Source organism: Podarcis gaigeae (genome assembly GCF_964106915.1).
Source record: "Podarcis gaigeae genome assembly, chromosome: 10".
In the NCBI taxonomy this organism is placed as follows: domain Eukaryota; kingdom Metazoa; phylum Chordata; class Lepidosauria; order Squamata; family Lacertidae; genus Podarcis; species Podarcis gaigeae.
The window spans coordinates 67095774-67118698 of NC_139686.1; the positions used below are offsets into that span (position 1 = coordinate 67095774).

The window sequence follows — 22925 nt, forward strand, 5'->3', positions numbered from 1 at the left end:
CCTTATTAACAAATTTATGAATTTGGCTTACATCTCAAGTGTGCATTTAAATACGGAAGACTAAAGTGACTTAAGTGACAATGAGGTTTTTAAACATACCTACCTTCCATACCTTGCTCTTAATACAGATAATGTTGGCTATGTATTCTTCCAAACATCAACAAATATCTGATGAGTAGTGGGAAGGATGCATAGGAATATTGTGAAAGGGAAACCGATTGACTGAACGTTACATTTTTTTTTAATGGAGATGAGATGAATTTCAGCACCTCAAATCTGGCAGGCTGCTATGTTTGAAAAAAGCAAGTCGTTCTCTCTCAGTTTTACTAATTATCAAAGCTGTGTATTACAACAAAGCCTTTGGGCTCTCTCCCACATAGCACACACTCACAGCTTTTTGATCATGCAGTGAAGTTATAATGCTGAATTTGTGACATTACAGTTATTACCAAGGCAACAGGCTGAAATCAAATAGTACTATGACTTCCTGGCAGGATCAAGGAGGAGAAATGGCTGGACTGTGAAAGACTCACACAAATGGCTTAAAAATAGGAACAGAGAAGAATACAAAGGCACCAGCAAGATACATTTCTCCCAAAGCAAAATTATTAAGTCTGCAATACTACTGAATTCTTACACAGGATCTCACAGCCACAAAAATATTGTCTGAAATCATTAAAATAACTGATAGTTTTCATATTTAAGACATATCAGTTTCTTAAGGTTATAAGTAAAACATTCCTACTAATTTCTACTAATTTTGTATGATTTCATGCAACATCATTTTGCTAGAGTTTATCAGCAGGTCATTTAATCTCCTAGTCCTTTGACATTTGAATATCCTCACTCTGATTTACAGTTTTCAATTATACTTCCTATCATTGAATCCCCACGATCAAGTGTCACATTATGAGGATGCAAGTCTACAAGGCCAATAAAGCATTTCTAAATGACCTCCACCATTAGAATGACAATTACTGTCCTGTAAGTCGGGAGTTTCCTATCTCCAATACCCTTCCCAAAACAGACTAGATTTTGCCTATGGCATTCTCCCATTTGTTTGTTTTTAAACTTATTTAAGACTTTCTTCACGTAGCAATGCCACCAGCTAGGCTGCAGATATAAGGTTACATGATGCCCGTCCACATAAAAATCACTGCATTTGTCAATGAGATTGGGGTGGGGCACAGCACCTTCATTTGAGAGAATTATTGGCCCCACGTCATCTATCAAGTGGAGCCTTAAACCTTGACATTTCTGGTGTCACTCTGACTGCTATACCATATCACAGTAAGAAGCCTAACCCTTCTTTGTGCAGGGATATTAGAAAGGGTTATGGAGCTACATTCAAGGATGTTAGCCCAGTCCCAAGTTCTCAACACAGGTTCGCCACACCAGTGACAATCAGCAGGCATAAAATGAGCAATAATAAATTTTGAAGATCGTAAAAGTTATGCAGGGAAACTAATGGAGTCAGAGTTCAATTAGGATTTAGGACGCAGTAATATCGGGCTCTCTGAATCTTCCACTTGGTTGCAACTGACAGAAAAGAAACAGTTAGTCCTCCTTTATCAGCTCAGCTGGGTCCAAATGCTATTTGGTTCCTCTTCTATCAGAACCGTCTCCATCAGCTGCTATTCCAGCTGGTTTGTTATGTAACTTCATTACATAATAGCGTGAAAGACTTAGTACCTGAATTTGCTTATTTTCCTCCTTTGTATCAGATCACAAGTCACTGTTATAAAAATGCAAACAAAAAGTAATATATAGGAACACATGAGGCTGTTTTATACAGGCTGAGACCATTGGTCCATTAGCTCAGCACTGCTTAAACTGACTGGCAGCTAGTTGTACAAGGTTTCCAAAAAGGAAACTTTCTTCTATATGGAAAGCAGATTCTCCACCACTGAACTATGACCCTTCTGTACAAAACATGTAGTAAATATAATGAGACCAGTTTCTTCAACAGCTGCACATGGAAAAACCTTGTTTAGCACATTTCCCTCCCTACCCAACATGCAAAAGCTATGGTTCACTCTGCTACCATGGTCCTCTCATTTAAAATACAGTCAGCTGGAAAAGATGGCAGAAGGCTAAATGTGTGCAGTGCCGCATCTTTACGTTAGTAAGTCATTAAAATGTATAGGTCATAGAATGTGCTGAAGGTTACCAAGCAGTCTGCTGTCATATACTACAATTTATATCTAGCAAGGCGACAGGTTTTCAATCAAAGCATTTCACAGTGCGAGTCCCCTAACATACATTTGTGTGTGTCTGTATCTCAAACACCAAAAAACAAACTGAAGGGAAATCAATTTAACACTGAATTGTGTGTTTCTAATACTTGGTGCCTAAAGATTTACTTAATAAATCCACACCAGAGCTGCTGTAACGCATTTTAGAATTTAAGAGTTTTTTTTGCAGTAACTTCCGCCCTTCTCCACTTCCTCATTGTCAACTAGATCTGTTCCATTCACAGTCTGCAAAAACTACTGCTTGGTAAGGTGTTTCTGATCTAAGCACATCTGTAAGTTTAGGATAAGCAAAGTCAGCTAATGAGTACCATAAATCTTACAGGGTTTCAATATATTTCCAGAGAAAGAAAAAAGATTTGGACCTACTCCAACTGTGTTTTTTCTTCGGGAACTTCAGATATTTTCTCATTTACCATATGCACACATCACATTTTCAAAGTAATTTGATGCCAATCCTATACTTTGTGGATTTTGTTTCGCCTCCTAGGGAAGCATGCTTAAATAGGTGCACTGCAGAAAAATCTGCTCTGTTACCTTGAACATTAGTCTAAATGCAGTTGATAATGCATTTTCATGCAAAATTTGAAAAGCACACATCTAAAACAAAGGAGAAGGTCCCCAGGGATATGAAAAACAGAAAACCACAGGAATCTACAGAACACTGTAAACAGTAGAAAAGTGATTATTAAATTTACAAAATATTATTACATGTGGATGTATATATAAACTTAAACAGTTGCCACTGTTGGGTAACAATTACAACAGTATCTCCAAACATCTCAAATTAATATGACAAGATTTCCTGCACTGCATCCCATGCTTTATCGCAACAAATGGAGAGTTTCTTACAAGTGGATTATGTCAATTTATAAATCACCTTTATACTATTTCCATTGTTTCTGGGCTTGCTGACATTTTCTTTACTGGTCACCCCTCGCCCTCTATACTATCTGAAAAATATACATGTCACTGAAAGCTTTTTGTCTATTTTCTGTTGTACCAAATGAAACATGTTTTTTAAATAAAAAAAACCAAAGTTGAAAAAGTGATACATACATGACTGTGTTAATACCTGCCAGTTGCTGGAACATTTGTAGACCACAGCCCACTATTAACTCTCTTCGAGTTGGAGGATAGGTCAGCATTCTGCAGATCACAGGTCCAGCTTGAAAAAGTAAAGAAAAATGAAATTCATTACATCAATCAGTATTTCCCATTATGGCAACCAACCACATCCCATATTTTGAACTTTTCCACACGCTTTTCCACAGCGGATTTCATACATTCTTTATTATGTATAGTAGATGAATAACTATCAAGTGGTTTCAAGACTGTTGTCATGCTGGGACTTAACAATCAATGAAATAAAATGTTTCAAGCCTCTGGAAGACAAATGATATATAAAGGTGGGTATTTCAGGAAAGCAGAAAGCCAAAAATGATAGTGCCATCAAATCCACATTACAAATGGCTTGCAAAATTAATTAATTTCAGATATATATGCAACAATTGTTCATATACTGGTCTAAGGGTAAGAATTTAAATTAATAATTTTCCAGTAACTTTAGTTTAATAAATACTGCAGGACCTGAAAGAAGGGATACACTATACCAGGGTTTCCCAGTCTTAGGTCTACAACTCCCATCATTCCTAGCTAGCAGAACCAGTGGTCAGGGATTATGGGAATTATGGCGCCAAAACAGCTGAACACCCAAGTTTGGGAGACCTTATGATATACAACACCAGCAGGGAAAATGAAAGTTGGTTAATTATACAATTGCTGCTGAAATCTATATAAAAAACAAGAAGCACTAAGGTTATTTCTCTATGCTATTCCCCTATTAATTTTAATGTCCATATTTTAAAATTAGCAATGCAACTAAAATCCATAAAAATATAATACTATAGCCATTGCATACTCACGGCAGGTTTTATAATTCAGATATTGCTCTAGTCTTTAAAATTATGCACTGTTCTAAAAATTTAAATTATGACACTATTCCCCACATATATAAAACATGGTAATTAAAAGTATCTACTGCAACAATACAGGCATAAAAACAAGTACTGATAATCTTCAGTCTTGATGATGATGATGATAATAATAATAATAATAATAATAATAATAATAATAATAATAATTTATTATTTTTATCCCACCCATCTGGCTGGCTTTCCCCAGCCACTCTGGGCGGCTTCCAACAAAATACTAAAATACAATAGTCTGTTAAACATTAAAAGCTTCCCTAAACAGGGCTGCCTTCAGATGTCTTCTAAAAGTCTGGTAATTGTTTTTCACTTTGACATCTGGTGGGAGGGCGTTCCACAGGGCTGGTGCCACTACCGAGAAGGCCCTCTGCCTAGTTCCCTGTAACTTCGCTTCTCGCAAGGGAACCGCCAGAAGGCCCTCAGCACCCGGGGGTGAACGATGTGGGTGGAGACGCTCCTTCAGGTATACTGAACCAAGGCCGTTTAGGGCTTAAAAGGTCAGCACCAACACTTTGAATTTTGCTCAGAAACGTACTGGGAGCCAATGTAGGTCTTTCAAAACTGGTGTTATGTGGTCTTGGCAGCCGCTCCCAGTTACCAGTCTAGGTGCCGCATTCTGGATTAGTTTTCGTTTCCAGGTCACCTTCAACGGTAGCCCCACATAGAGCACATTGCAGTAGTCCAAGGGAGAGCTACCTAGAGCATGCACCACTCTGGCAAGACTGTCCACAGGCAGGTAGGGTCTCAGCCTGCGTTCCAGATGGAGCTGATAAACAGCTGCCCTGGACACAGAATTGACCTGCGCCTCCATGGACAGCTGTGAGAAGTCATTAAGTTTCTCAAAAACTCAAAAACTGAATAGATGTGTGGTACACACATCCTTACCATATACAGCAGGATGAGTGCTTAGTATACTAAATGACAAATTATCAGTCAGTTCTCTTCCAATCAATAAGATATAAGAGATGTCTTCACTCCCCATGCATTGCTTGTTGGTAAACGAAGCAGCTATTGTTTCTTCAAGCTTATTGCTCCTCTAGGACCTTCCCTAAGCACTCTCTTTTCTTGTATTATCTGTCTGCCTTCATATAGAAAACCATCTTTAGCATGTCTTAATTATACATGGTGAGGGTTGGAGAATTCACCAAGAGAAATAAAAGCAGCTGAGGTAGCTCAACCGTCTTCAGTACAGTGACTCCTAGGTCAATATATTCACAAGAGATTAAATGCATGGCATTCAGACAACACTGTCCATGAAGTTCGGCTCAAAATCAATATTTATAGGGAATAAATTATACGTAACCTTAGATATGATTTTTTCTATTTGCTTAACAGCATTCATTCGCTACCCAATAAGGTTGATTCACTGTTATATTAAAATACAGTTAACTGCTGCATTTGGACGAAAGGTAACACAAAAACCTAACTCATCAGCCTCAAATTTAGATCTCTCAATTGTACCTTTTAAGGAGGTCCAATCTGCTCACTTAAAAAAAAAAAGATTAAATCACAACTATCCAATTCAGGAGAGCCAACCTTTCCATTATAAATAATGTACGGTATAAATTATTTAATTGTTAGTAAAAAAAACTGTAAGACACTTACTGTTGGCTTAATAAATTCATTTATCTAAAACATAGAGTCTGATTTCGCTTCTTTAAAAGGTACCACCAATTTAAAAGCAAGGAGACAAAACAGTCAAGTACAGCAGTTCATAACAAGATGCATGGTTTATGGTCATTCAGTGCTATCTTAAAAGTATTGGGTTTTTTCCTACCAACGTTTTAGGATACAGGTAACTGACAACTTATGTTTATTTAACTTGTGCGCATTCAGCTTTATGCACTCGGCAATAAAATAGGTAGGTAGGTAGGTAGGTAGGTAGGTAGGTAGATAGGTAGGCAGGCAGGTAGAAAGAAAGAAAGAAAGAAAGAAAGAAAGAAAGAAAGAAAGAAAGAAGGCCAGGGAAGGCCAGGAAAAAAAGACCTTGGCAATCCCATCCCCCACTGAATCCCATGCACTTTGCTATATGTGATTTTGAGTTTATGCATTATCCCCGAAATGTAACCCCAGTGTAAGCTGAGAATTGCCTGTACAAGAAAGTTCACTTTGCAGATTTGACTCCAAACAGCTCTACTTGAAAACCAAATGCAGCCTTTTAGCCCATTTTACCAATGCCAGAAATTTACTTCACAACCACAATTTTATTCTACCTAGGCAGAACCATATGTTACCCTTCTTGAAGGCAATTTATCACTAAACAAAATCCAATGAAGTTCTCATTAATGAACGAAAGCACTACACAATTCCAAAACACATCAGCAACTGCAGATGAGAAGTTTTTATTCCCATGATATGTTTTCCTATCAAATAACATTAAAGTGCTTATTTATTTGATTTGTCATTTTAAAATTATATCTGTGGTCTATAAACCTCTATAAAAGTTTTTCAAATCAAAATAGCATGCATAACTAATTATTTCTCCAGAATTTTCCTATTATGCTATTCAATACAGTTTAATTGTTTGAAACAGAGGTTTTAATGCTCACTTTATTACAACTGTACAAAGACTATGCATCTTCCAGTAGGGGTTCCAGAGCTTATTTCTTTATTCCAAGTCTTCCTCAGATACTTAAGAAATCAACAGGAAAATAACATGGTGCCAAGGTCATCCTGCTCTGATTTAATTATTTCTGTTGGAATAAAGTATTGTTCTACTCTCCAGCACAGTTTCAATTACCCGGGTGTTTTGTTAACTTCTCACAGGGACAGGGCATGGCTATTTTCAAAGGAATGGAACACCTTCAATTATGTCAAAATATTCTATCATATTATAAAGTCTAGAAATGTCACTGTAACCATTTATTCTCAGGATTAAAATCAGAACGTCAAGCCACGCTTCCCAGGAAAAAAAATGGATGATTGAATAAAGGCCCCTTTCCTTGTTTTCTTAGCAGAATGAGAGCCATGCACCATACTTCATCCCTGCCAGCAATGAAGTTAAATATGGAAGAAACAAGTTCTGTAACAAGAGCTAAATAATACAAACCGAAAGTGGCTGGTGGGGAGAATGAAGCATGACAATGATCTTTTAAAAAACCAACTACACTGGGCTGACCCCATGCATACCATGGGAAGTCAGCAATGTCCCATTGACCTTGACTGTGGAGTTACAGCTGTAAAAGCAACAGGAACCGTCCTCCCTCAAAAAACCCCAAACCCTTAAACAAACCTTAGGCTGCTATCCTGTACCACTTACCCCATCAAACACAAAGAAATCGACTTCTGAGTTGACATATAATGTGTTGTACTGTAAGTGAAATCTCAGTGAGTGTCTGCTGTAGAGCAGAAGACATGTCTAAGTCTCTTTGGACTAGATGAACTCTTTTCCAACTCTACAATTCTATGATTTTTTGTAAAGTGTTAAACCTTTTGCATTTTCCATTTGGGTCGGAGATTCTGTACTTATTGTGTAGCAGTATTCTGGTTTCACCAAAAGCGGCTTAGTCATGCTGGCCACATGACCCGGAAAAACTGTCTGCAGACAAATGTCAACTCCCTCGGCCAGTAAAGCGAGATGAGCGCCACAACCCCAGAGTCGTTCACGACTGGACTTAACTGTCAGGGGTCCTTTACCTTAGAGATGTGGGTGGTGCTGTGGTCTAAACCGCTGAGCCTCGAGCTTGCCGATCAGAAGGTCGGCAGTTCAAATCCCCGTGACAAGGTGAGCTCCCGTTGCTCAGTCCCAGCTCCTGCCAACCTAACAGTTCGAAAGCATGTCAAAGTCCAAGTAGATGAATAAGTACCGCTCCGGCGGGAAGGTAAACGACGTTTCCGTGCGCTGTTCTGGTTTCGCCAGAAGTGGCTTAGTCATGCTGGCCACGTGACCCAGAAGCGTTTGTGGACAAACGTCAGCTCCCTTGGCCAGTAAAGCGAGATGAGCGCTGCAACCCCAGAGTCATTCGCGACTGGACCTAACTGCCAGGGGTCCTTTACCTTTTATGTGCAGAAAATACTTTCTAAGGTGTATCTGACCTCAGACAAACGCACCACAGGAAAAATGCATTCTGGTTGCTTGGAAAAAAGGAAGAGCAAACCACAGCGCTTCCAAGGACTACCAGACCACAGGGCAGAAGCAGTAAACATACACTAAAGGGGGAAACAGCAGTTCTTTAGGACTCCAGGGATTCCTATTGCCCAGTGTCCAAACAGGTTGTTAAATATTTATCTAGATGACGGGTGCTGAGTGGAAATGTTATTTTTCAGATTATCATTTAAGTACTCAAGCAAACACAATTAACCAAACATTCATTTGTGAAACATGTAGTCATAAGAATAAAGATTTTAAACCATTAAGTCTGTTACACTGATTAACCTTTCCAAGGGTTATAATATTTGTTGTATAATATTTTGTAGTTACTACTATTCTGGAAAAAGTCAATAGAATTAGAAAATCCTTTAGTAGACGTGCTTTAGACTTCAAGTTATCTTAAATTTGTAGATTTTTTTAAAACTGAGGGTAGATTAAATTTTTTAAAGTAAGGGTCCCTAATGGCCTTTGTGCATATTGCCATTCTTGTTGCTAGGATACACTGAAAAGGATTCTACAAAAGGTTGGACGATGATGAACTCAGAAGCAATCTCACTGATGCAGAGAGTATACTTCAGCTTCCCCACAGCTGAAACCAAGCTCTGGAAAACCACAAAAACATGTTTTAAAAGCAGGTCTGGCCCCAAATATTTTGCTGTTAGTGGTGAAGGGCTGGCACTCCTTCCCTATTGCGCATTCAAAAACGGCCCGGACAGACAGTTGAATCTTACTCCTCACAATGATAGCAGATTAGCATCATTCACTGCACCTAAAGTACCAGGCTAGGTCTGGGGGAACCGGAGAGGCTACATAGCATGTACAAGCTCTGTCCTCCAAGAGAGGGGAATCGCCAAGCAGCTTAGAAGTAACAACTGCTGAATCTGCCACTTGACCCAGTTGCTTCATCCAACCCTGTTTGGAAAGGAGTTGCTGCTGCTGCCACCGCCTATCACTGTACTAATTCATAGGCTGCTTTCAAACCACTGTACATGGTAAACCACTCCAAACACCAGTACAAGTCACACCATCTACATGTATTATTGCTTTGCGTAATGCTACGATCACTGCTCTCACAGGAGGCAGTGATGAAACTCGGGAGTTGTATGTTCTCTATAATTCTTATTACAAAGCAGTGTAATAAAGGTCAACAATTCTTCAATATTCCCTTTTCGATGTTTATCAGGAATAAAAACATATGCTAGACCCCATTTTCCTTTCAATAAGATTAGTATATCCTCATATTTAATCTTCTATCAATCTACAAAAAATAATTAGGAACAATTAATATGATTATCAATATCATTATACTTTATTTTGTGGGTGCATGATTTGTTGTTTGTTGCCCAAAGCATATCATCATCTTCTTTTTTACACATTTTAGCTATTGTTAGTATGTACAGATGCAGCCGACTATGCTATGTGCCTGCAGGAAGCTCTGGGCTAGGCAGGATCCAATGTCATCTCACAAGGCACACTCCCCCAGATGGATGGGTGTGTGATTCATGTTGTGGGGTAGGCACAACCAGTTGCTGATTTAATTTATTATGAGCATTTCATAAGCAAGGTAATTTGGGCCAAAAACAACTGTTCTAGGACTCAAAGGTGTGAGTCCCCAGTCATGGAAATATACTATATGGGGCACAAATGCTATCTGGGGTTCAGGGATGAATGAATTTTCATTCTTTTCAGTGTTTTGAACTTGCAAGCAAATAAGGAACTGGGAACTAGTCACCTACTTGAGCACTGTTTTTATGTAGCATCAGGGTTCCAGATCCCAGGGCATGGCATACAATACATTAACTCTGCTGAAACTACATAGGCCTGGATTGGCTTGGACACTTCCCAGGAGTCCTATACATGCTGCCTGGAGTTCAACGGAAGCCAGGAAGGATATAAAGGCACAAAATAAAACAGAACAGGCTCTGAAACAAACAAGGGCAAATTGCTCCTTCTAAGGTGGATAATGAAATGCTGAATGGCAAAATAAGGAAAGGGGAAAGGCAGCTGAAGTAGAAACCTTCAAGGTATGTAGGAAAAGCATGTTTTTAAGAGCACTTAAAGAACCAAACTATCAGAAAACTGGGACCATGGGGGAATGCTACCCACATGTTGTGGCCAGCGCTTGCAGCAGTAGACTGGTACAAACCCTCAGTTGCCTGGGGCTTAAGGCTTTCTTCTCTTCAGCCTGGCATAGGATGCTAAGAAAGGTTACTTACTTGAAGGCTAGGGCTAGTCCCTTTGAACAAAGTACATACGAGAACAAAAGACATACAGTATATACTGAATATACATGCATGATTGGGGTATAACAGGTGTCTAAAAGCAGTGGGTGGCAGCAAAATAGTGTTTCTCAATGAGATACAAGGTGAAAGTCCATGTCATTTGGTTGGCAGACTCACAATGATTTCAGTTTGTCTTTTTTTAAAATAACAATTCAAAAATATCAATGCGTGGCAAATGCAACACATGTCAACTTAAACCTTTTCTGTGTTCATACTTCTAGAAATAAGGTACTGCCAAAATTGTAACTTCAGTTTAATACATCTGTTTGTTCAAGGCTGTTGGACTGTAGCTATATCCAAACATTTTCTTGTTCTGCATTTACAAATGCTGCAAGCTACTGGGAAAACTGTTTTCCATTGTCACAGCAATGGAAGCTAAATACTATAAAGCGCAGCACTTTTGAAATAAAATGTGAATAAAGATGTTCTATACAGGCATTTCTGTAGCTATTCACTTGTTTAGAATCTGCCATAAACTGTCATTTTATTCTTGCTTCTAACAGATCTAATTTAGTTTTAACAGAATGTTAACACTTCAGAGCTCCCTCTTAGAACTGCTTGTTCGCTCTTATAAAAAAAATGCTAATATGCAAGAGAATAATCCAATTCCGGTATAATCACTGAAGTCACAGAAAACCACTCAAATACAATAGAGCTTGAGCTTTAGTTCCATTATTTATAAGCAATCTTTTTGATGCAAAAATAGTGCAATGTTGATATTGTTTGTATTTCAGGCTGTGATGTAAATTCAAGAAATCTCCACCCCTGCATAATGAAATTTGTGGTAGTACTAAGGTTCATGTGCTGCCTCTCCCAGCTTCTTGTTAGGAAAGAGGAAATCCTAAAAACAGAACTCCTCTAATGCAGTGTTGACAACAATGCTTGACCTGAAAGCCAAAGTCATAACAGAATGAACACAAACAAGATCACCGAATATCACTGCATTCGAAGCTCACTAAAACTGCTAGCTCTGAAATGTTAAAATCTTCTGAGTTTTTAAGGAGGAAAGAACTTATCTGAAACCCTTCATCATGACTTTCCAAAGTCCCATGAGCAAGAAATATATTGATAAATTGAAGTTTGAGTAGTCAGGGCTGCATAAATTTGAGACCAGACTTATCCTGCTAATATCTGCTTTACAGGAAATAAGAATTATACATTAATCTGCTTAAATCCGTACACTATAAATAAGAGGCCAGTGTTTCAGAATCTGTTTTGCATCTTGAAAGGTAAATGAGGAAAATCCTCTTATATCCTCTCATATCAGTGTCAAGAGCTTCTTCACCAATGCAAAATTCCCTTTAAGAAAAATATATTTTTCCTAAACAATTATTTGGGTACAGTACCAGAAGGAACTTCTTGGGTCATTTTTAAGAAACCCCATTTTACCATCAATGAGAAAAACAAGAATTGGTAATATCTCAACACAAACATAATAACAACCCTTGAATCACAATAATTTGATTTTATTTCCATTTTTAGAATAAACTCTGATCCAAGAAAAAGCCATAAGCCATAAGCCATTTCCCCCTTATGGTCAACAACACATAATATTGTGTTACATATTTAGTGTGCAGAACAGCAAGTGAGTAAATGCATAAAAAAACCTTAACCTATGATTCACTTTAACACTCTTATGTCAGACCCACATCTCATGGGAAAAATCATCACGGGCTAGACGCCAAACAGCAACATTAAGCAGCACAGTTTAGGCAAGCCCAGAGGATTTTTATTATTATTATTATTTTAGCTACAGACCCCGGAGACTTAACACAAACAGCTCTTAAAAGTCCACATGGTTTCAGAAGTGGTTTGCAATAATGCACAGTTTCAATTCACAAAAACAGAAGCCAAAACCTCTTGGCTTAACTAGTTGGGGGGGGGGGGACTTTCTGGATCTCAGCCTAGATAACCACCACAATCCAAAGAAACCGAAACACTTGCATGGGGATCTGTAAACACAGGCCACAGAAGAGATAGGCTGTTTTGCAGATTTTAAGATTTCACCCCTTTTCCAGCACTGGGAAATGCTGTGGTAGAAACAGACTGCATTCAAGTTTTTCATCCTATGTCATTATCTTGGGACCAAGTAATGAAGGCTTGGGATGGAAAAGATTACTGTATTTTTTGCTCTATAGGACGCACCCGACCATAGGACGCACCTTGTTATAGAGGGGGAGAACACGGAAAAAAAAATTCTCCCCCTCTCTGCTCAGCGCCCCTTCAGCGAAGCGGCAGGAGAAACGGAGCCCCTTCCATTTCTCCTCCCGCTTCGCTGAAGGGGCGCTGCGCAGCTCTCCCTCTCTGATGAAGCCAGGAGAGTCTTGCTCTCCCGGCTTCAGCAAAAGGAACCCGAAGCCTTCGGAGCACAGTGGGAGCTCCTGTTGCGCTCCAGAGGCTTCAGGCGGCTATCCCTGAAGCCTGGAGAGCAAGAGGGGTCGGTGCACACCCTTTGCACTTCGGAGCGCTCCCTTTGCACTTCGGAGGCTTCGCTTGCTACTGCTGAAGCCAAGGAGCCTGAATTCGCTCCATAGGACGCACACACATTTCCCCTTAATTTTTGGAGGGGGAAAAGTGTGTCCTATAGAGAGAAAAATACGGTACCTCACTGCCCGCTCCAGTTGGACTACTTCACAGCATCCTCCTTACAGGGCCACCAACTATAGCCCATGTGTTGGTAACCTCAAGGCTGGATTACTGCAATGCCTCTACGTGGGGCTGTCCTTGGAAGCGCCAACTGGTGAAGAATGCAGCAGCCAGATTGCTCATGGGGGCATCTGGCTGACAACATATGAAAGCATTGTTGAAGAATCTGCACTGGCTGCCCATCTACTACAAAGCCAAGTTCAAGGTCCATGTATTGAATTACAAAGCCCTGGACCATTTAGGTCCAAGCTACGTCTGAGACCACCTTAACCCTTCTATCCCAGAGCAGCCAGTGGGATCACCTGCAGAAGCATCAGTGGACATTCACCCTAGTTGGCACGGCTCATTTGATAACAACAATAGACCAACCCACCTTCTCTCTGAAGAAGCATCTAAAACATGGGTAGGAAAACTATGGCTCGGGGGCCAGATCCAGCCCAATCACCTTCTAAATCCGGCCTGTGGACGGTCCAGGAATCAGCATGAGTAGAATGTGTGCTTTTGTTTAAAATGCATCACTGGGTTATTTGTGGGGCCTGCCTGGTGTTTTTACATGAGTAGAATGTGTGCTTTTATTTAAAATGCATCTCTGGGTTATTTGTGGGGCATAGGAATTCGTTCATTTTTTTTTTTTCAAAATATAGTCCGGTTTGAGGGACAGTGGACCGGCCCCCTGCTAAAAAGTTTGAGAGACAAGGTCTGAGGGACAGTGGACCAGCTCCCTGCTGAAAACGTTTGCTGACCCCTGATCTAAAACATAAATCTGCTTCTTGCATTTCCCTGCCACTGGATCTGTACTGTATACTGCCAGTCCGTGTTTATATACTTTTTAACAGATTAAAAAACCTAATCCTGTTAAATAAACTCTAACAGAGACTGGTATAAATGGGGAAGTTCAAACACTAGTAGCATGGGTTGAAAAGTTTATTCCGTTCACAAACATGTTCACTATGACTGAAGTCTCATTCCAGTTTGGTTACAGAAAATGCACAGAAGTGGCTGTATAAGGCAAGTATAATTTGCATGACCCAAAAGCTAACAGAAGCAACTCACAAGAATTCAATATGCTAGTTGGAATTTGCCTTTATTTCTTTGTAACCATACTGGAAACCTCACACGTCAAAATCCACTGCGAATAAAGAGAGGCAACAGACTGAAAGGTCACTGTAGAATCCCAAGTTTTAATATTGCAACTGAAGGATATCAGAGCTAGCGTGCACTTGTGAGTTACTCCTGACAAGCAATTATATAATTAGGTTGTGACAATTAGAATATATACACCCAGTCAATTGAGAACAGAACAAAAATTATCCTTCAAATTATTAATTTGTTTGAAAAAGTATATATGGCTGATTATTATATTGGCTTCCCCTGTTTAACTGAATCCTTGAAACTCATTAGCAATTCTTAAGACAATTATAATTTCATTATGTTACAGTACGGAACCAAGTCTGATATTAACATATTAATTTCTTCTGAAAAATACCAATAGAATTGATGTAGGAGCAAGGCTGTATAAAGCATAGAGCTTAGTTTAATCTTATTTTCACTGGGAGTATGGTTAGAACCAATTAGGATTGCCTGAAACCATGGGTTGCAAATTATTGGTTCTTCTTTTTTTTCCTTGTTATTATGTATGTTGTGTTTTAATATTGTGATTTTAAGTTGAGAACTGCCCTGAGACCTGCAGGTGCTATACAAATAATATTAGTAGTCGTGGTAGTAGTAGGAGTAATAATATAAAATCTATTTCAAACTAACCTAAAATACTGTTAACACTGTCACTCATTAATAAACGTACAAAGAAAGCAGAAATTCAGCCTTACCTGCACCAACTTCTTTTTCTTCCTCTTCTATGTTATTCTTGATGCTATCATATTCTTCATCTATTGTTTGATTACCCCGCATCAGAGACAAGATTCTTCTTGCCTTTTGAGTCTGTCCTTTTTGAATAAGCCAACGGGGGCTTTCAGGAAGAAAGAGGAAGCCAAAAAACTGTATTACAGCTGGAACTGCCGAGAGGCCCAACATATATCTGGGGGAAAGAAAAGAAACATTTTTAATGCAAATTTATCAAGATTCTCTCCATAAAGAACAGCAAGGCTTTAAGCCGCTTTCTGAATACGCTCAGTATTTCTCTAAATAAGCAGATGGAGGTAACATAGTTTATATCCTGAGATTTCTGTATCAGACGATTCCAAGAACTCTTGAACAGGTTTTCAGTTGTTCCCTGCAGACATAATTTTAACATTGCTGTTTGCAAATCAGTTATTTCAATTACTGTTAGATAACATAAACTTAGCCCAAAGTTAACTTATATTAGATTGAGAACTACAATTATTTACATGTATCAAACAGCAAATTCGCTGAACAAATGCAACTCCAGACCAACTAAAGAGGCATACAACTACAGTGGCATGACAGCTGACATATTATTCTCTCCCATTATGGATCTAATATAGAAGACAATCACAGTTGTCATGTGTAAGGGGACTGCCATCAGAACAGGGGAGGGAGGCAGGGGAATACAGAAAACCTCCGACACTAGCTCCAGCAGTGGAGAAAGCCAAACCTCAAGTGGAGTAGAGAGGGAAGGGGCCAGCCAAGCGAGGAGAGGGCTCAAAGATGCTACTGAGAGCCCAAGCGCCTCACCTAGCCCAGCTGGCCAGGAGGGATGTGCGCCCCTTCCGTCGCCCAGCTTGCACAGGGATGTGAAACACAATAATAATAATAAAAATAAATTTTATTTATATCCCGCACTCCCCAGCTGAAGCCGGGCTCAGGGCGGCTAACAACAATAAAATAGTGAAACATTCTAAAAACATTTCATTATAAAAAGTAATTAAAATCAAATTGATGGCAACCATAAGCTTAAGTTCTGTAAAGATTGCCAAAGGAGGGAGTCAGGCTGTGCCCTGGCCTAAGGCCTGGTGGAACAGCTCTGTTTTGCAGGCCCTAGTCTCTTGTGACAGAGCGTTCCACCAGATTGGAGCTGCAGCCGAAAAAGCCCTGGCTCTAGTTGAGGCCAGCCTAACCTCTCTGTGGCCTGGGACCTTCAAGATGTTTTTGTTTGAAGACTGTAAGTTCCTCTGTGGGACATACCAGGATAGGCAGTCCCGTAGGTACGAGGGTCCTAAGCCGGATAGGGCTTTAAAGGTTAAAACCAGCACCTTAAACCTGATCCAAGGAGGGGAGGTGGAGATTTGGGGTGTCTAAGTTCTTACATTGGGGAAAAGCCGGAAGGGGCCACTCCCGGATTCTGCAAGTGACTAAGATGGACATGAACTTTGTGGTTATGCACTGTAAATAGTTTGCACCAATAAAACCTGTAAAAGACAGGTCAGAGTCCTGCCTGGTTACTCAAGAGCAACCACCCGCATCTGCCATCATGTTTGTCAAACAAGAGCTTGACGCATCGTAAACAACATTAATTGACAATTCCTTACATACTGAATCATTAACTATTTTTCCAAATTGTTCCACACTGGGCTGGAAGCATTCTTGTACTGTTGGTTTTCTTGGAATCAAAAATAAAAGTACTTCATTCTGGGGGAGAAAAGTTCCATTTCACTTTTGTCCCTTGATAAGATAAGCTGCTGTTCCTGCTAAAATGACATTGGTAAGTGTGTTACATTTAGAATAGCAAAAATGTTCAGATACTTTTAAGTGTAATGAAAATCTTATGGATTACTATAGTACGCAAAAACACAAAACCAGCAGCATGGTTGAATTTTATCTTGGTAATTAGCATTCCAAAAGTTGGCCATTCTATTTTTAAAGATATTTACTGACTTGCAGATTGCAATGGCTTCTAACAAATGGTTAATGTTATTATATTTTAAAATGTTTTTACTTAATGCTACTAACATACAAGTAAGTTTTGCTTTAAGTAAATGTTTTACTTTAATGTTACTAACATGTAATATTTGTTCCTTTCACTATTATGACAGAATTTCTTGTAATGGCAAGTGGAAAAAACTGAATCTGAAATCCACACCTCCCAACTCACTCTTAAATCAATTCAAGCACACTATTGCAATTTTCTATAAAAAGGAGCTCCCCTCCCCTGATAATTCAAATATTATTTTTATTACAGTTCGGTTTAAAAATACACAAACCATGCAGGAGGAAATCTTATGGTGAGTTAGTTGGCTATCACCCAGGGTTCTATAATGCATCTTTAAAGTACAAACAAGTTCTCTTCACTAACTAAACAGGCATGAAACTATACCATTTAAAAATACTTAAGCACCCTGTGGGATCACGCTCACAGAGTGCTCAACCAAATGTCTGAGGGAAGCCTGCAAGCAGGAGCTAAGTGAAACAGGGCTCTTCCCATTTGTGATTCCAAGCACTGGGCATTCAGTGGGCATGCAGAGATAGAACATAGCCATCATGATTGAGGTTGAATCCTGACAAGACAGAAGTGCTGTTTTGGAGGACAGGGTGTGGGCGGGTGTGGGGGATTCCCTGGTCCTGAATAGGGTAACTGTGCCCTTGAAGGACCAGGTGCGCAGCCTGGGAGTCATTTTGGACTCACAGCTGTCCATGGAGGTGCAGGTTAATTCTGTGTCCAGGGTGGCTGTCTACCAGTTCCATCTGGTATGCAGGCTGAGACGCTGCCTGCCTGCAGACTGTCTCGCCAGAGTGGTGCATGCTCTAGTTATCTCCTGCTTGGACTACTGCAATGCGCTCTACGTGGGGCGACCTTTGAAGGTGACCCGGAAACTGCAATTAATCCAGAATGCAGCAGCTAGACTGGTGACTGGGAGTGGCCGCGGGGACCACATAACACCAGTCCTGAGAGATCAGCATTGGCTCCCAGTATGTTTCCAAGGACAATTCAAAGTGTTGGTGCTGACCTTTAAAGCCCTAAACGGCCTCGGTCCTGTATACCTGAAGGAGCGTCTCCACCCGCATCGTTCAGCCTGGATACTGAGGTCCAGCTCCGAGGCCCTTCTGGCGGTTTCCTCATTGCGAGAAGTGAGATTACAGGGAACCAGACAGAGGGCCTTCTCGGTAGTGGCATCCACCCATCAGATGTCAAGGAAATAGACAACTATCCTATAGACATCTGAAGGCAGCCCTGTTTAGGGAAGTTTTTATATTTAATGCTGTATTGTTTTTAACACTCAATTGGGAGCCTCCCAGAGTGGCTGGGGAAACTCAGCCAGATGGGCGGGGTATAAATAATAAATTGTTGTTGTTGTTGTTGTTGTTGTTGTTATTATTATTATTATTATTATTATTATTATTATTATTATTATTATTATTGCTACTGATAGCCCTATCCTCCATGAATTTGTCTAGCACTCTTTTGAAGCCATCCAAGCTGGTGCTATTGCTACATTTAATGATTTTTCTAGATCACAGACAGAAGATGGTCTATTCAAAACCAAGCAATTTTTTTAAAAAAATTAGCTTCGGGGATTCTTAAAATTAGTTCTTTGGGTAACAGAAGAATCAAGACTTTACATGATATTGTACTGAGAACCACAGAATTGAAGCCATGGGTCTCCAAGAAAGCTAGCATGCATCTTGATTACATTTGCTATAGATCTTGCCACCCTGCAAATTACAATGTTGAAAGATAAAATCCATAGCTCCTTAATTCAATCCATTAGTAAATTTCAGCTGGATTTGCTGCCATTATTCAAAGCCAATTAGCATTCTAAGGGCATCAACTTAAAACCACAAAAAGGAAGATTCCTAGTGTGCAAAAACAAAGTCTACATTTAAATCATTTAGATTTGCATCTAAAATTGTTGGGTTTAAAATAAAAATGTAATCTGTAAAATGTAACACATCTGGATAGTTTCTTTGTCACCTATTATTATTCATCATCATCAATCTTTATTACGGTCCAAAGACCCAACAAATCGTTACAAAGCAATACACAATTCAAACAGCCTACCTGCAGGTTAAACAAGCATTTTGTTCAGAATATAGGGATCATTGGTTCTTGCAACCACCGATAAAAACTTTGCAACTATTATTATTATTATTATTATTGCTCCTTATTGTGATTTAAAAAGGGTAATTAATTTTTTTCACTAAAGAGTACAAAAGACATTGCAAACAAAAAATGTATCTTTATCATGTGTGTATACAAATAAATATTTGTGTGTACTACACACACATTTCACACACACAGCATTTGAATCTAAATGGCAGTGCAGCTCTAACTTTACTTTCAATAACAAACAAAAAGATTACACTAACCTCCACCCATCCTTTGGAAGATAACTGAAGGCTCCATCTATAACGCTTGCAAAGAACTGTCCTCCTGTGATGAAGAGTGTGTTTATAGTCACTAATCTGCCTCTTAGATGAGGTGGAGCAACTTCTGCAATGTATACTGGGACTGTCATAGAAGCAATACCTGGAAGAAAGTAATTAAAATTCAGTATGAACCTCTTTACAAATAAGAACTATTATTTTATCATTGGCATGTGTTATCTACAATCATGACACTCAATCATAAACAGGAGGAAATGTTCTACCTTTCAAATAAGTAATCAAACCAAAGTACATGCTATATAAATATAGCATGTTTACAGCGCATCTGAAAGATAAGAGTTCCAAACGGAGGAGAAATCATTTGATCGTGAATAGAGCATAGAGAATTGCACTGCAAGTTGAAAATAATCAGATAAAAGAGATTGTCAATAGATAAGCAAACAGAAGCTGAACATGTAGGAAGCGTGGTGACTATTTATATGTTTGAAGGGATTTATATCCCTCATCTCAAATCATAATACAAAAGAATAGTAGCAAACAACATAGTCGACTAAAAAAGGAATGAGTTGTAAGCAATCCATTAAGGGATATCTGTAACCATTAAAAATCATCAAAGGCATGGAAGTCAATAGGTGTACAAAGGAACGATTTAAGTATCTAAAGATATAAAGAGACAAATGAGAAGACAAAGAATTGTAATGGGAAATGGTCACTATTTTTCTGTTATGCCCAGAAATTTACTTAATTTTCTTTTTGTGTTTTTGGGGTTTTATGTAATGGTTGTGTAATGGGAAAAGGGGGCTGCTCGTGCATAAGCGTTTAAAGCCTCCAAGCTTTACCATCAGTTCCTAAACTTTCCCAGTCCGAGGAGCCATGGGTGCGTGGCTACCTCAATCGCTGGCAGAATCCGTCAGTGGGCGTTTCCGGAATTTACTCCAACATAAGAGTTCCTTGACGGAAACTCGTCTTCTGGATTCTCTGCGTGACAGTTTCCTCCGCGGAGTGGGCGTCCCCAGCGGAGGTCCTGAGCCCTCCCCGCTATTCTCACTGGAAACATCTTGGAGCCCTTCCTCCGATTAAGTTTCTGCAGGAACTCTCCCTCTCCCCCTACTGGTTCCTTCCTCCGCATCCGAGGCTCTCCTGGCCTCCTTGAGCCCTTCCACCACCTGACTCTCCGATGGCAGTTCCCTGACAGGTTGTAACTGTTTTTCGTTTTTCGTTTTTCTTTTTTGGTTATTTAAGCGAAAATTAATAAAAAGAATTTGAAAAAAAAAAAATCATCAAAGGCAATTAAAGCCTAATAGAACAGGGCATATGTCATCTGGCACTTTAACATATCTTAGCCCAATACCAACCCGGGCTACATTATGACTCCCTCATACTGGTGTATTTCCATTGACATGAACTAAATTACCAGCTCGTCCACAAAGCACTTTATTAAAACAGATTTCAGTAACAGGCATCTTACCAAATTGCTACAACTTCCTAAGAAAAAAGTAAGCTAACTGGTTTTTGTGGCTGTATTTTTTATGTTGTGTTTTTTCCAACTCGTGTCTCAAAGCACACCTAATACTTAGAGATTAGTCTAAGTACTTAGAGAGTTAAGAATATTATAATCTTATATCCATCGAAAACTTACTTATTCTGCCAATTCAGCTGTATCAAGTCAGATGCTAGAAACCAACCCCTTTTCGAAACCAAAGCCAGAAGAACTGTATCAGATACACTTTGACTCTGTCTTCACAGGGAAGGGCATAGAGCAGATCTCTGTGCCTGAAGTAACTTTTGCAGAAATGGAGTCTTAAGAATTAATTTATTATTATTATTATTATCATTATCATCATCATCATCATCATTAGTAGTAGTAGTATTATTATTATTTTAAATGCTAAGAAGTCCAGTGACCGACTGAATTGTTGGCCCATACTTTATCTGCACTGAGCTTGCAGAAATAATTCAATTCCAGGTGAGTTGAGCGCCAGGCAGCCTCTGTGGGAGAAGCTGTATTTTATCCGAATTACACTCTTCACTATTCTTGGTTCTCAATTTGGCTGCCTTGGCATGGATTTTGTTGCACGACTAATATCTTGCACCTAAGAACACTAAGATTTTTAAAGACAGTAACGAACAAACAAAAAAAGCTTTCTTTTGAACAGCCTCAATAAGCTGAAATGCCATACCCTATGTTCTTCAACCTTGGGTACCCAGATGTTGTTGGGCTGCAACTCTCATCATCCCTAAGCTATAGCTGAAGATGATGGGACCACATGTGGGCAGCCACGGTTGAAGAACACTGTGTACTGAGCTTGCAGGACTCTGCAAGGGGCAAACTAGAAACATGTAGCAGAAACTCTCCTAGCAGCCATTTGTACATGTTACAACCAAGATGAAATCCCTTTCATCTTCAAATGCTTTGTGATAGATGAGCCCAGGCTACTCATGTCAGCTTCTCCAATTTGTGGCCACCGTTCAACAGATACCTGCCAGCAGCATATTGTACACGGTATTATGCCAGCCAAACAGATGGCCTAAACCACCAATTACAGGAAATTATGAGATAGGATAAATTGAAAGATACAAAAGAGCTGGTTATGGTTTTCAGTTCCACACAACAAAGTTGCTGGAACCTCTCTTCTGCCAACTCTGTCCCCACCATGTTAAACTGAAATGGGATGAAGGAGTGCAAGTTAATGCTTAAGGACACAATTAGAGTCAGAGCCAAACTAAACATTACAAAATGTGCATTATCTGCATTGTCTATCTATATATATTTTTCTCTGCCTTCTTTCTAAGACTTGGCTTCTCCCTGCCAGCCACAAATCAAGGGGATGGCAGATGGTGATTCACACATTACACAATGTTTACATTACACATTACAAGGTAGGAGGAACGGTGGCAGCTTTGAACATTTTAATGTCTATTTTCCCCCTTTAAGATCCTCCAGCTAATTCAACTTATTAACACTACACACTGCTTTTCAAAGTCTATCATTCTCATTGTGAAATGTTTGCACTATGGCGAAATATTTCATTCTAGAGAAAGAATTTGCAGCGGATACAAGTTTTTAGGTGATGTACAAGTTAATGAACAACCAAGGAAATATGGCTGCTTAGCTATATTCATAAGAGCCAACTCCTATGGGCCAAGGTCCCACTGTGTCCCCCCCCCCCATAAATTATTTGATGGGACTGCATCCCCAAAGCCTTTCATTAACTTTTAGACAAAATAAAACAATACGGAAAACTTGAGTTCATGTTCAGAATGGAGAACCGTGGCATGCTTCAGAAATGTATCAGAAATGACAGGCATTAACATGAAGTTTGTTAGTTACGATGGTATATTCGAATTCCAAAGTCAATCTGAAGTTCATGGATCACAAACACACTAGTAGATAACTTTATTAAAATAATACCTCAAAAAAGTA

At 39.4% G+C, this 22925-nt stretch overlaps 1 protein-coding gene across 1 annotated transcript in view; it reads right to left on the bottom strand.

Moving 5' to 3' along the window:
* SLC2A13 (solute carrier family 2 member 13) overlaps nucleotides 1–22925 on the bottom strand; it is a 104306-nt gene that overhangs the window by 63718 nt on the left and 17663 nt on the right. Inside the window, exons 2-4 of the mRNA XM_083701509.1 lie at nucleotides 19484–19643; nucleotides 15088–15296; nucleotides 3312–3420 (exon numbers count right to left, since the gene is read on the bottom strand). Coding sequence (XP_083557635.1) covers nucleotides 3312–3420; nucleotides 15088–15296; nucleotides 19484–19643 — 478 coding nt within the window. The remainder of the gene's footprint in view (nucleotides 1–3311; nucleotides 3421–15087; nucleotides 15297–19483; nucleotides 19644–22925) is intronic.